Below are 14420 nucleotides of genomic sequence, written 5' to 3'. Positions count from 1 at the left end.
CTATATCTCGATATTCTTCATTCCTCCATACTTGAACCCGTAACACGTTCAGATTGCTGGGAGAGTATAATGCATTTACATACGAACACCCTCTCCGTAGTTTAATATATGTATAGCTGAAATTTACAAGTCGTTCACGTATGGGTATTTCTGTTGGGCTAATTGCGTCACTATCGGGAGGCTGCATGCATAATGCATTGGCGCATAATCTCCCGGGATTCAGGAGATAATAAAATTTCGTAGTCAAATCTGGTGCCAATTCGTGGCGTAACAACTCACAACCAAAAAGCACCGTCACTTTGCGATGCAGACGGGTCACGGAGAGAGCTTTCGATACGTGCTTGAAATTCCTCATTAGATTTTAAACTTATGTGAAAATTTATCTTCTCGTTCCTAGGCTAAGTTAGGAATCTAAGGCATTGCATCGGGGCGAAGTGTCAATAGCCTTTGAAGTTTAGTCTAGGATATAAAACAGACTATATAAGCAGGCTATATGTCGAACAATGAGCCCTGGAGACATGGAATTATCGATGCTTCTTCAATCATTCGCGTCATATGCTTTTAAATGTCAACTTTTTGTCGAAAATATACACAAGATGCCATATTGTTTTGTCCATGCATTTCAATTTTTCAGTGAGACAACTGGATTAAAAGAATATTTTACACTTATATAAGTTAGTTCTCTACAAAGTAGATCTTCTTATTGAGTTCATATTATTCTGATCTTTATCCATTTTCTATCGTTTGGTTGTGAAAAAATTATGCTGCGAATAGACTGGAGAAAAACCGCGCGAGCCGTGCCACGACTTACGGCAACTAAAGCAAACGCAAGCGGCGTTTCGCGCCATTTGCGGTTGCTTCGTTCCTTTCCGTCGTCGTGGTTCGGCTCGCATGTTAATACGCATCCTTAGACTTTCCCTTAGGGGTTAGATGTAGATATTTTCGTATTACAGAAGAGAGCCACTACCTGACACTTATCACATCGTGGTCAGTGACCAATTAATATTTGAGCTTTTCAACGTGTTCGCCAAAATTAAAAAAAAATTAAAAAAATTTAAGAACGTTTAACCACTCAATTTTATGATAAAGTTTAAGTAATATATTTTACTGCTTAAATAAATATTGTATTACGCTATTACAATCTAAATTGCAAACATCCCAACGTAAATACTTAACTATTTCAAACCACATCCTGGATACATAAATTACTAATAACAATTCAAATACGTGAAGATTTCACATTATAAGAATTTCGCATACTTCCTTAAATGGCTTTACAGCATGCACTCGAATATTTAGTCTGTATCGTGATGTATTTATAATTGAAGCGCTGAATGATGATGGAAGATAAACAACCTATCAACTGGTAAATCTACGTGTTTATTTCCGAATTCCCATAGAGATCCCCGAAAGTAATGAGAGAGATTTTTCGCAGCGTTAATTTGAATTTTGTCTATGACCTCAATAGCCTCGGTGTGAAAAGATTCGGCAATCAATAAAGCTTTCAATCACTCATATCTCACAGCACGAAGGTAACACTCGTGCTGGTGGTGTAATCAGGCTCGTGTCATCTGGCTGCACGCTTCAGGTACATTGTACACTGCACAGCCTTTCGTGAAACACTGAGAATTTCTATTTGAAGCAAAACCAAAAAAAACATGGGTACAAGCTTATCCGCGTTAAAGATTTTCTCTTTTTTCCATTCCTATTATTTTGTTTCATGACAAAACAGTACAGTGAAGAAAGGTGATGGAAATTATTAAACTACAAACCCACGGGGGCGTCTGTTTCAACACTTGCTAGAATAAAAGTAATTGCTAAAGTTACATTTAGTCAAAATGCGTTTTTCAACCTAACCTAACCTATTATCATATTTAAATTTTGTCTGATTGCCCACGGCCACAGTGTTTCGTTTCGTACAAAAACACACTGATCAAGTACTTGTAACTTGTAACCCACCTGTAGAGTGTTTTTAACCCTAAAATAATGAAAATTTATGATAAACAATATTATTTATTTATTTTTAAAAATGCGTAAAGTTTTTTTTATAATGCCCATAGATATAAAGGACCTTTGCACAAATGTTTTACAAAATATTCATTTTTAGTCATGTAGGTACATTACCTATTTATAAGTCATCAGAACAAAATACATTTGACGATTATTCAAATGTTTTTACCACTAGCACTGCTTTTCAAATTCAAATTAATTCACAATGTTATTATACATTCCCTGAAGCCTTTCTTTCTTCAGCAAACTCCTCCATGTCACGAACAATTCCTGCCTGGAAATGTCATATGTGGTGCCTGTAAAATACCAAAATAAGATTGATGCAGGTTCGTGAAGGAGATTAGCGAATCTGAAATTAATATATAATTATTAGTTTCTTTATTATTCCTTTATTTAAAGAAAAATAAAATTATTGTGCGAAATTATGTGCTAATTAATTCTTGATATGTTTCAAATTTTATATTTTTATACCACATGAAAACACACAAGTTTTTTTTTCTTTTTTAAATAACTGAAATTATTTATATTAAATCCCTTCCAAAGTAACCTGCATTTCCTCAGAACGAAAATAAACAGCTAAAACTCAACACACAACCTAAAAAATAAATAAGATAAAAGATAAATAAGCTTAAGGAAAAAATCAAAACATGGGTGAAAGAAATTAATGCAGACATACTAGAAACTGTATTAAAAACATCATAGAAACTAAATAACAGAAAATCAAAGAAATCTACCAGTCCGCCTCAGCACAGGACTACCTAGTGAGGAGGACTAAGAACAAACAGATGAAATATTATAGATTATCATATATTGTAACTCTCATCAAACCTGTAATTAAATAGACACTAATAAAAAATTTAAAAAAAACGTTACGCGGCAAGAAGCGATAAATTGCATGTGAAGATTCCACTTTTGGACTCTGGCATTAGTCAACTCGTGCATTAAATATCCCAATTAAGAATGCATTTGTCACACTGCACTGTCTATTTGATAATAACCCCATGACGTAATCGTTCAAAAAAATCTAATGTGACTTATAAGCCTTCTGGCTTGTATGAGACGAATTACTGGGCAAGATTTGAATTCCTCCACAAATGAACGCTCTCCACTGCAGAGAGAAAACTTACTGACATGAAATATTGTAAATGTATTAAAAATCTGGTCAAATTATTTGTTTTCCTGTTAAAACGGGACTTGAGGATTATGACGAATGAATTGGCAAATTTCATAACAAACTATCAGTTAAGTACGAATATGTTATGAGGAACACATTTTTAACATTATTTTAAATTTTTAAAAAGGCGTATTCATTTTTCTCCGTGTGGCTGCGGTCCCCTCGCCATTAGCCTTCAGTTCTCATTCCTTTGCCGTCCTGCTCCAAACCTCCACACAGCACAGTCTGTCCACCTATTCCTCGGTCTGCCTCTGGGTTTGATGTCGTGTCATCTGGCATTCTTTCAATATGTTCAGCCATTCGTAGTATCTGATACCTACAGAATCATAAGATTGTCTCGTGCTCAATTAGATTTTCGAGTCCATGATTTATTTCTATCATATTAATATCTGGATGGTCGATAGTCTGGTGTGTATTAAGTTCGTCTAGCAGTCGGACCATTGAATTAAATACGCACAGCTCTCAGACGTGCGGAAATTTTTTTTAAATATGTTCGCTATAAATCGTAGGTTGGGATGTTTCAATCTTCGTCAAATTTGATTGAAAGTCAAATCGAAGATACGGTGATCATCGAGAAATCTTACATACTCGTACAACAGTTACCAGGATGTGGAAATTAGACATTATCATCATCATAAGTCACTGGAGATAAAACAATCCCAAGTCCAACAAAAATAATTAAAAAATACCCGCGCATAAATTTAAACCTTAATCCGTAGCATTATCAACTCAAGCCAACAATAAATAAATGCATTTTTCTTCACCTCCTTAACCTTTAAACTCCCAACCCCGAGAAGGAGAGATTTATGAACCTTTTTTCTAGATTTACGAGATGTGATTTTAAAGATTCAAATTAAGAATAAAAAGGTTCGCATTCCTTTCGGTATTTGACTGTTCGATCCGTTTTGCCAATAAATTACTTGAATCGTTAATACTTACTGCGGCAAACGTGCCGGAATGCCTTCATTCCTTTCATAAAACACAAGAGCATGCCTAAATGAATTATTTCGATGCAATCTTCTCGAATATATTAATTATTTTTTATAACTCGTTCTATCAAACTGTAAACTGTGCTTATTCTTTTTTCTGCCGATAAGATTGGATCTATAGCGAATGTGAATTAATAAAACAATCTAAACGCGTAATTATTCAGACAATCGAAATATATTTGAAAATTTTAACTGTAAGTCGGAATCGAAACTCGTTGCCATGATGTATGATTTATTAGTCATCGTTTATCATTTCTTTCGGATATCAAATATTTTTTTTAAAATTGGTCGTGCGTATGAACCATTATTTGCCTGAAGGTAATTGGGCGACATTGACCTGTTTGACACGTATCGTATAAAGCTGCAAGAACTCTCGAATGTTAAACAATTGCGTTTACATCATGAGTTACGGAGCTTTGAAATATAATTTAATTTAATTACAATAGTTTGGCTACTCAATTACGTAAGTACTAAATTTAAGTATCTCTGACATACCTACTTAATTATAAGTAATTAGCGATAAGCAACAATAAATAAAATTAGTATTTTTTTCAATTATATTCAAGAAGGATTATCTTTACATAAGTAATTACAGATATTTTTTAATTGATCTACAATTTGTATGTTTGATAATATTAGGCAATAGCATTATCGTCCAAAATCATGTAATTAAATTAATTAAGTTTTTTATTTGAGCTCACAATGGTATATATATTTTGGTAAACAGCAAAATTATACATTATGACAGATAAGCTATTTTTAAAGATTATTTACCATTTATCCCAATTTTAAAAAGAATTTTTAACATTTATGAATTTGAATAGGAGATAATTATCTAATAAATAAACTTTTATTTGGGTTTTTAAGTAAGTATCTACCTCTTTTATTTCAAATCGCATATGAAAAAGGATTACTTATAAATTAAAAATTTCAAACAATTTTTTTTTAATTTATCATAGGCTGACGGATCGAGAACCGGAGGTTAACGTGAACCGTTATTATTTGAGGTGGCAAATGTCATGTTCAATATGACGTTGATTGCCGATTGGATCGCAATGTCAAATGTGACTGGAGTTGAAACAACTAAGGACGGGTTGTTTCATAGAATTTGAAAAATTCATCAAATTTCTATTCATGTTGTTATTATTTCATCTTTGTGAAACTACTGGCCGAATATTTTCTCCCATATATAATAAATATAAAAAGGGATGTATGGTATAGAAGCGTGCTGACTGTTGCCGAATTACTATATTTTACCATATATAATTTACTATATTACGATAATGGTTCATGGCCCACCTTTCTTGCTTCTATTATCGATATCTGTAGAATAAACAAATTTGATTTTTTCTACATACTCGTATGTTCAAAGAAAATCGCAAGAAAGTCAAAATATGTTACCACTACCCTCCAACCATAGACATCCAAAGTGATAGGCTTGCCCTGACATGAAATCTGGATATTGTTTCGACGAGCTGGAGGAAAACCACATAACAATATTTTTGGCACCGGGAGGGTTCGTGAATACTTTGAATATTCTACGACAGCAGTCGTACATTGACCGCCGAAGATGGCATATTAAATATCCAGACTCCGTGCAGAAAAGTAAAGTTCGCGAAATTAAGACAAAGGTTTGCAGCGCAGTACATTGTGGGACTTTTCTAAACAGGATCTGAATGTTCGTTTTTAAACGAACCGCCTGGCATAGCTAAGCTAAAAAATAAGTGAAATGCATAAATTATAACACATTTTTACATGTGTCTAACTAAATATTTTAACAAAATATTCAACTTCTGTTCACCCGAATTGGGATTTATACTTAGGTTTTTTACGCAGCAAGCAATTTGCGCGCCATTGCAAAAATGACTAGTAATTCGTAAGCAGATTTTATTTTCGAGGACTGAATAGTGATATTACAATGCGAGTTGCCTGTATACTGTCAGATATATTTATTGACAGCGCAATTTTCCTTGATTGGCTGGCCTATCAATTTGAATGTACAAAGAAAAATGCCATTTTTTAATATAAATGATCGAATGTTTATTTCATTATAAATAGGAAGGTATGCCGTTAATAGTGAAAAATAACATCAGTCAAATGACCACCACGACCACGCCTACAGGACCATATCCTTTTCATGAAATTTTCCATAACCAAATCGCAAAGTGGCTGCCTTATATCCTCGATAGCCTCACGAATTCCATAGTTGAGGTCTTGAATCGACGCTGGGCTGTTGGCGTAGACCTTCTCTTTCACGTGGCCCCAAAGGAAGAAGTCGCAAGGTGTTAAATCACAAGATCTCAGTGGCCAATTGTGATCACCTCTTCGAGAGATAACACGGTCCGGAAACTTTTCCCGTAAAAGATCGATGGTTTCGTTGCTTGTCTGGCACGTAGCGCCGTCTTGTTGAAAGTAAACGTTGTCCAGATCAATACCATCCAATTCCGGCCATAAAAACTCATATTATCATCTCTCGATAGCTCTTTGAATATCAAAATAACACCTCTTCTTGGAAAACCTGTATATGCCTCTAACGCAGGATTTAAACAGACCAAAAATTCACATTAAACATCATTATCGAAAAAAAATCGGGTACAGGGTGTTCTAAATAAAAATACCACGATGAAATAACTTTCGCTCCGTTCAAAAAAAGTCCGTCTGTCTCACCTTGCTTCACTTTCGCTGACGGCCGACCAGTCAGATGACAACAGACAACAGTCAACAATAATACCTCTTCGTCAACATTATTATTTGGGAAAGGTAGGTGTCACGGCCCACCTGGGCGGCCTGGTCCCGACAACCCATAGTGGGAGAGGCGCGTTAAAAAACCCTCCTGTAATTTCGGCTGCATCAATTGCATTCGGTGCCTTTTAACTTATGTACGGCTTCATTATTTTTCGGGCAACAATGAATTTAATCAAGTTTTTTATCTTAATTATTGCGCGCTGGGGTGTTTTTCCGTAAAAGATGTGGCTTTATCGAGGTTTTTATTTGTACAAGAAATTTATACAATCTTTTCAAGTATACTCTTAATATAATGAAATGTAAAAATTTCCACAACATACTTGCTTGTTGTTGTATTTCACTTGTAAATATTAAATCATGAATAATACGTAGGTACTGCAAATTTTTTGTGCTTTTAGCCTAGCTTAGTTTAACTCTACTTTTTGGTACACTAGTTGAAATCCCCGGCGTTACCCGGGCTTGGTTCCACGAGAACTCCTCAAAATGACAATTCAACACATCTTTAAAAGGTGATATAAAGTCATTAAACAAAAACTAGGTTAAATAGGTTACATATGTAACTATTTAACCTAGTTTTTGTTTCAACACTTTTCATAACTTTATAACACTTTTATGGGTGTGTTGAATTGTCATTTTGATGAGTTATCCGGTCACCCCCGGGCTATACGTAATGTCATCTAGACAGTGTAAAAAATTTCATCAGTATCGGTGTAAAACTATATCTCTAAATAGTATAAAATAAATTCGCTATCTGCGTCTGTCCGTTTGTGCGCTTAGTTCTTCTAAACTAAGCAACGGATTTTGATAAAGTTTTCACTATCATTTAGAGAATTTCTTCTGGAAGATTTGCATAGATACGTGCGTATAATATTTATAAAAAAATAGAGAAAATTCGATGTTTTAGAATCAAATCGGAAAAATATATTTTTGTGCACTACATTGCTAACGCTGGCTAAACCTCATGAGATACATCAAAATAATTCACTACGGAATTGTATATCTTAAAAAGGCCTAAAGAATAGTTAGCGATGGTATATGTCTATCTCCTAAGGAAAACCCCCAGCAACGCCGGTATACGTCAGCTAGTAATTGTATAAAAAGCAAATCCACGTCGTCTACCCGCCCGCCAGACACTCTTCTTTACATTATCAACAGATTGAAACTAGTATAAGTAGGTATATAACTTAACCCTTAAATGCATGATTTTTTAATTTTTCTGGAAAAAAATATATTTTGTAGATATTTACATGCATATGCAAGGAAATATAAATAATTTATTTTATTTGTAATTTTTTAATGATATTTGATTAAAAAAAAATTGTTGCAAATTTACAACACCATGTATTTAATAAAAAATAATATGAACAATTTACGTATGAAAAAAAAAATAAAAAATCTAAAAAAAATTCTCAAAACTAATAAGTGTACCGGAAAAATACGAGTTATTACATATAAGTATTGTATTATTGTATCTACTTACCTAAGAAAATCAAAATAATAACAGCAAAACCAAACTGTAATTCTAACCTCCAACCAATTTTCGAGAATCTTCACTTTGTTGAAGAAAAAGTGACATTTGACATTCGCGAAAGAAAAAAAAGGTGATGCCACTGGATAAAATATATTACCGTGAAATTGATAATTCTAAAACGGCATGCATTAAGTATACACCAAAGAGTTAAAGGTGGTTTGAACAGTATGTTGCAGTTTTACAACAGTATGCATTTAAAGGTTAAAAAATAGTAATTGATCCAACTTTTTGCTAAGTTTTAGACTATTCACACACAGGCAGTTCCTTAGTGGGTTCCCATTACTTGCTTCTATTTTATGTTAACATAAATATAACTTCATATATAAAAATCACGTGTCACTCTGCTCCGAAACTGACCAAACTATTTATAGGATAGTCAAAATTTAAAATAGTTTTGGAATGGCTTTGATGTCAAGATCTAAAAAAAAATTTTTTTTCAACAATTTTTTTTTTCAGATTTTTCATCCAAAGATTACACACAACCAAAAATTTTAACTTCCTTTCATCGAAGGCGGTCTGTGGCAGGGCAACGTCTTATATTATAAAATGCATTCCAAATGGTTGAGTCAAATTGAAAATGATTTTTAATCTTTATATACATAATTATTCGGCCTGCGTATGTTTGTACTCGCAAAACTCGAAAAGTAGTCTACCGATATCGCTGAAAATTTCAAAGTTAGTTGATATTTGTACCAGGAGGGTTTAGAGATGTTTAAATGGTGAAGAAGTCAGTCACGCCCGAGGAATACTTAACTCAATATCTCTGCATCGTGATGAGATACAGAGTCAAATTAATTCGATGGAATGTAATGGGTTTTCCAATAAGAGGTGTTATTTTGATATTCAATCGTAAAAGATCAATGGATTCGTTGCTTGTGTGGCACGTAGCGCCGTCTTGTTGAAAGTAAACGTTGTCCAGATCAATACCATCCAATTCCGGCCATAAAATCATTAATCATCTCTCGACAGCGCAATCCATTCACCGTAACTGTTGCTCCAGCCTCATTTTCAAAAAAGTAAGGTCCAATGACTCCGCCGGACCATAAACCGCACCAAACAGTCATACGTTGAGGATAGAGAGGCTTTTCAACAATAATTCTTGGGTTTTCCGAGCCGCAGATGTGACAATTTTGCTTGTTGACGAAGCCACCGAGGTGGAAATGGGCCTCATCCACAGACATAAGAATTAATAGACGAGAAGATAATGGCGAGGGGTAAAATCAACTGTTGAAGAACGAAGGGAGTAAGGCTGACTGTGATTCGTCAATAAATCAATCTGACAGTAAATAGGCATCTCGCATTATAATATCACCATTTACTTCTTAAAAGTAAAACCTGCTTTTGAATGAATAGACATTTTTACATGGGAGCGCAAATTACTCGCCACGTTATGAACAAATTTGCGAAGTCCAAATTCGGCAAAAAAAATCGGTTCTATTTTCAGAGTCGAATATTTCGTTTAAGTATTTAGTTAAGACACTTAAAAATGTTCATAATTTACTTCCCAGCAACCAACCAGCTTTGTGTTTCGCGTCCAGACGTTTCTCGATGTGGTAGTATATGTTTCTAAAACTGATCTATATTATACGATGTGAATATGCTTAAAATAAAGTAAAATAATGCTTATATATGGAATGTAATACGACAATTGGGTTTATTCTCTTTTTCACATCTATTTTTACAAGTTTTCATAGTACAAGTCAACATTTTGCCGTGTTATTTCGTAAAATGAACCGATGATGCCTCGACCATAGTTCGCACAAGAATGATGACGTCACGTTTTCAAATTTCACTTGAGGCCATACGCGAGCACAGCCGGCGCCAATGGAACCGGTATGGGGAGTGGGGATAATACGCTTTTAATCACTTAGGGCAGGTCTACTAATATTCATATGTCTATGGCCTCATCACTCAAGATGATTTGCATTTGATTCACTCAAGTGAATTTTAATAATTTCAATGCGTTGTTGAAGCGTGTATCGTTCCATTTTTATAAATGGCGTAGCTTCTACTTGTCAAATGTCAAAAAATGACAGCTTCAAAAGTAATATCTACCGAAATAGCGGGCTATTCAAAATAACACCTCTTATTGAAAAACCCTGTAGTTTTTTAACAGTAACATTGTGGTGTAGTAGTGAATGGCGGAAGAAGTCAGAGCCGTCCGAAAAAGACATTAGCAATAACGAAGCATTGAATAACGGGGATCCACTAGTATATATCATACGCTTACGCAAAAAATGTATGTAGGTACTTACATATGAAAAAAACAAAGAGTTCTGTTGAAGAAAATTTTCTACAATGGAATGTATGAGAGTTTTCATGTATTTTAAGTTTTGACCTTTAACCCGAACGCGTGGTAGCTGTCGAAACCCGGTTTTTTATCTGTGAAAATTATTGAAGAAAATTTCCGTAGCTCATTTTCTGAAATATTTTTTTCATTTACCTCCTTCAATTTATATAATTTGTAAAATATAATGAAGACATAATGTAGCATAGTAAAATATAAAATTATAATGAACGTACTTATACCCTTGGATTGTATTGAAGCCATACGGATCGCACATTTACTTAACTGAAGCTTTTCATCGCAATGCAGTGCTAAATATATGCATATTTTATAATATAATTATATCGGCTGAACACTGTTGCAAGTTGTAACCCGTGGCGCCAGCAATATTACGATAAAAGAAAATATTAAGAAATTATTTAATTATAATAATCAAATAATTTTTTTAAATTTTAATCAAATCATTTTATTTATTTGTTTTCTTTCAACGTAAAGATTTACAAGTATATTCTACATAAATAATCCCTCATATATATTTTATTCTAGCGCACACCCGTGAAAAATCACGTGAAATTATAATTGATATGATCGTATGATTTATTAAAAAAAACATTTGCCTCAGGACATCGACTTTCCAAAACAAACATTGTCAATTTGAGTGAAGATCAGAAATTTAGGTACCTTACGAATGAACACCATTAGTAAACTTGAAATATTATGATAAATTTTAAAAATATTAACAAAAGAAATACACATTTCAAATATGGAATTATTAATTAATAAATTAAATTTTAATATTTTTGGTACCTATTTTATCATTTCTCTGAATTGTTTCCACAAGCAGTTCCAATTTTGAAAATTACACTTAAATTCAAAGCAAATCCAAGTTATAGAGTTCATTTAACGGGAGTTACAGACAGAATCACAATCGATTTTTATTTTTTTTATTTTGAATTATGTGAATAATCAAAAGGTGGTCTCTGTATAGCCCTGATGGGATGCCTCCATTCAAAATATGGATGGATTGCTTGTAATAACTTTAGCTGTGATTAGAAATTATGTTCTCTATTTCCTTTTTTCTTAGAATTTTGTGTCTCTTGAGCGATTTTTCTGAATTTGGATTTTGTTGGTATCTTTACCTCATAGGATAATTTTGATGGAAGGTACCTACTATTTATGAGACTTGATTTTTTGGTAACGGGTCAATTTTCTCTCAACTAATAGCTTATTTTTTTTTCAGATTCACAAAGTGCTACTGGGTAGCGCTGCTGAGAGAGATGGTCGACTGCGCAAGGGAGACAGGGTCATGTCCATCAACGGGCACACCATGAAGGGAGTAACGCACTCCCAGTCGGTTGCGATCTTAAAGGTACTGACATCATTACTTTACAATTACGTTCATAGATTATAGAAACAAAGAGAGATATAGCATGGAAGCGTGCCGACTGTCACAGAGTTACTACCAAACTGCACAAACTATCAAAGCGGCGGAGCTATGAAAGTTATGTGTTTGGTGGTGTGTAGGTAGAAAAAAGACAGATATAATTTGCAGTAGTATTGGCGAATAATGTTATCAAGGCTTTTGTGCACATGGTTTCACACTAATAGTGGTCCATGGCGCGTGTCCCTTGTTTCTATTATCCATGGTTTTGCCAAATTATCTATGTATCTTGATTAAATGTTACTAAATGATGGGCCGTAGATTGAAATATCTCTCGATTACTGAATGGTTAACTTTCTAGCACCACAGTTCTGAAATTCAGTTCTGGAGTAATATGTCTGAATTTTCGCCACGTGATTAATTTTAAATGATGCAATTTTATAACAGGCGCTATGTATTATTCTATACAAATATAATAACAGCCGCTATGTATTATTCTATACAAATATAATAACAGGCGCTATGTATTATTCTATACAAATATAATAACAGGCGCTATGTATTATTCTATACAAATGTAATAACGGGCGCTATGTATTATTCTATATAAATATAATAACAGCCGCTATGTATTATTCTATACATATATAATAACAGGCGCTATGTATTATTCTATACAAATATAATAAGAGGCGATATGTATTATTCTATACAAATATAATAACAGGCACTATGTATTATTCTATACAAATATAATAACAGCCGCTATGTATTATTCTATACATATATAATAACACGCGCTATGTATTATTCTATACAAATATAATAACAGACGCTATGTATTATTCCAGGAGCAACTACCTGAAGTCAGCATCATTGTTTGCGGCAAACGAACTGTGGAGAACTCATCCGCTGCAACAAGTTAGTATTTTCAATCAAGTATCATAATGTAATTTAACATTGATTCAGTATTTTAATCAATTATAAAATAGAAAATGTGTGTATGTAACTAACTAATAAACTAACCATCAAGCCGTTTCGCCGCAGGGGTAGGCAGAGGACGGACCGCCAAACAACTCGGTCTTGGCGTCACACACTCCTTGCCTCATTCGCATTCATACGTACTCTTCTATTTTTCTGACTCTTGACATGGTATCTGATCAAATATCTGATTCACTAGGTCGTGTCATGTCTTTCTCGGGCATCCCCGACTTTTGCTACAATTCATTGCCATCAGCCTTTCACTCTTTGCGAATTTCCACATTTCTCTTACGATCATCCATGGTTTTACCACACATATGCCTCAGGGATCTCATTTTTACAGCATTCAGTCTACTTTCATTCTTTCTCTGCCAGTTCCATGCCTCACTTCCATACATCAGGGTAGGTGCCAGCACTCCATTGTGGACTGCTAGCTTAGCTTCTCTGGACAATTTTTTGTTGGCGCCAATTGCGTTCAGTCCTCCATTGATGGAGTTACCTGCATTAACCCTTTTTTCAATATCTCATATGTGTATCAAATAATGTATTTGCTCTGAAGGGCAAAACTATCATAGCGTCATGAAATTTGCTCAACTTTTTCCTTCATGAATTATATATGTATTATTTAAATGTCAAAAAAACAATTATTTCCATTTTGTATGTTCCATATTTTTCAATTTTTCAATTAAATAAAAGGTGTTGAAATCAATAGCAGATAGAAACGGTTCTCAAAGCTATTCAATTTGATACTTATTTTGTTAAGATTGTAATAAAAACATTTTATTAGTAATGAATTTTAGTGTAAGCGATTTTCATTTAACACGATACTATAAACATGGAAAAGAATCGATTTCAAGAAAAATATTTTACTACCGACCCTTCCTTCCCGACTTTTCACAGAAAGGTATCTGCAAAAATCAATGTGTGTTCGTGGTTGGTATCTTAGGAATGTGCTACTAAAGACAGTAGGGTCATAAAGTACTTGAATGGCTGCCATCTTGTGGTGTCCGTGTGAGGTGTGAATGACATTTTCCAACCACTAACCACCATTTTATAATGTAGTCCAAGAATGTTGATTGTACGTCAACTGTTGTACTTAAATCTTTTTCACATACCAACGTCAAACTATTTATTAGTACATATGGTTTACTCCTGTTTGAAGGACATTCGATTTTACCCATAACAAATTTGAAATAGGTATGTAACATTGATAAATTAATTATTTGTGCTTACTTAGTTCCTCTTAGAATTTATAATTAATTTATAAATATATATCTCAACAGCTAGTTAGTTATCTAAACCGTAATGTTGTTTTGGCCAGT

At 33.8% G+C, this 14420-nt stretch overlaps 1 protein-coding gene across 3 annotated transcripts in view; it reads left to right on the top strand.

Annotated features, from left to right (window-relative positions):
- The window catches only part of LOC149425165 (uncharacterized), a 753180-nt gene that overhangs the window by 146037 nt on the left and 592723 nt on the right, over positions 1–14420 (top strand). For 2 of the 3 annotated variants that reach the window (XM_089649635.1, XM_089649654.1), the window contains 2 exons: positions 11977–12105; positions 12969–13038. The exons of the other annotated variant lie outside the window; for it this stretch is intronic. In XM_089649635.1, coding sequence (XP_089505761.1) covers positions 11977–12105; positions 12969–13038 — 199 coding nt within the window. The remainder of the gene's footprint in view (positions 1–11976; positions 12106–12968; positions 13039–14420) is intronic. 3 annotated transcript variants of the gene reach the window in all.

The sequence above is a fragment of the Hesperophylax consimilis genome, chromosome 3, assembly GCF_061612785.1.
Source record: "Hesperophylax consimilis isolate HC1 chromosome 3, BYU_Hcon_1.0, whole genome shotgun sequence".
Taxonomy (NCBI): domain Eukaryota; kingdom Metazoa; phylum Arthropoda; class Insecta; order Trichoptera; family Limnephilidae; genus Hesperophylax; species Hesperophylax consimilis.
The sequence above is the reverse complement of the archived record's forward strand: the minus strand, read 5'-3'. Positions and strand labels throughout refer to the sequence as shown.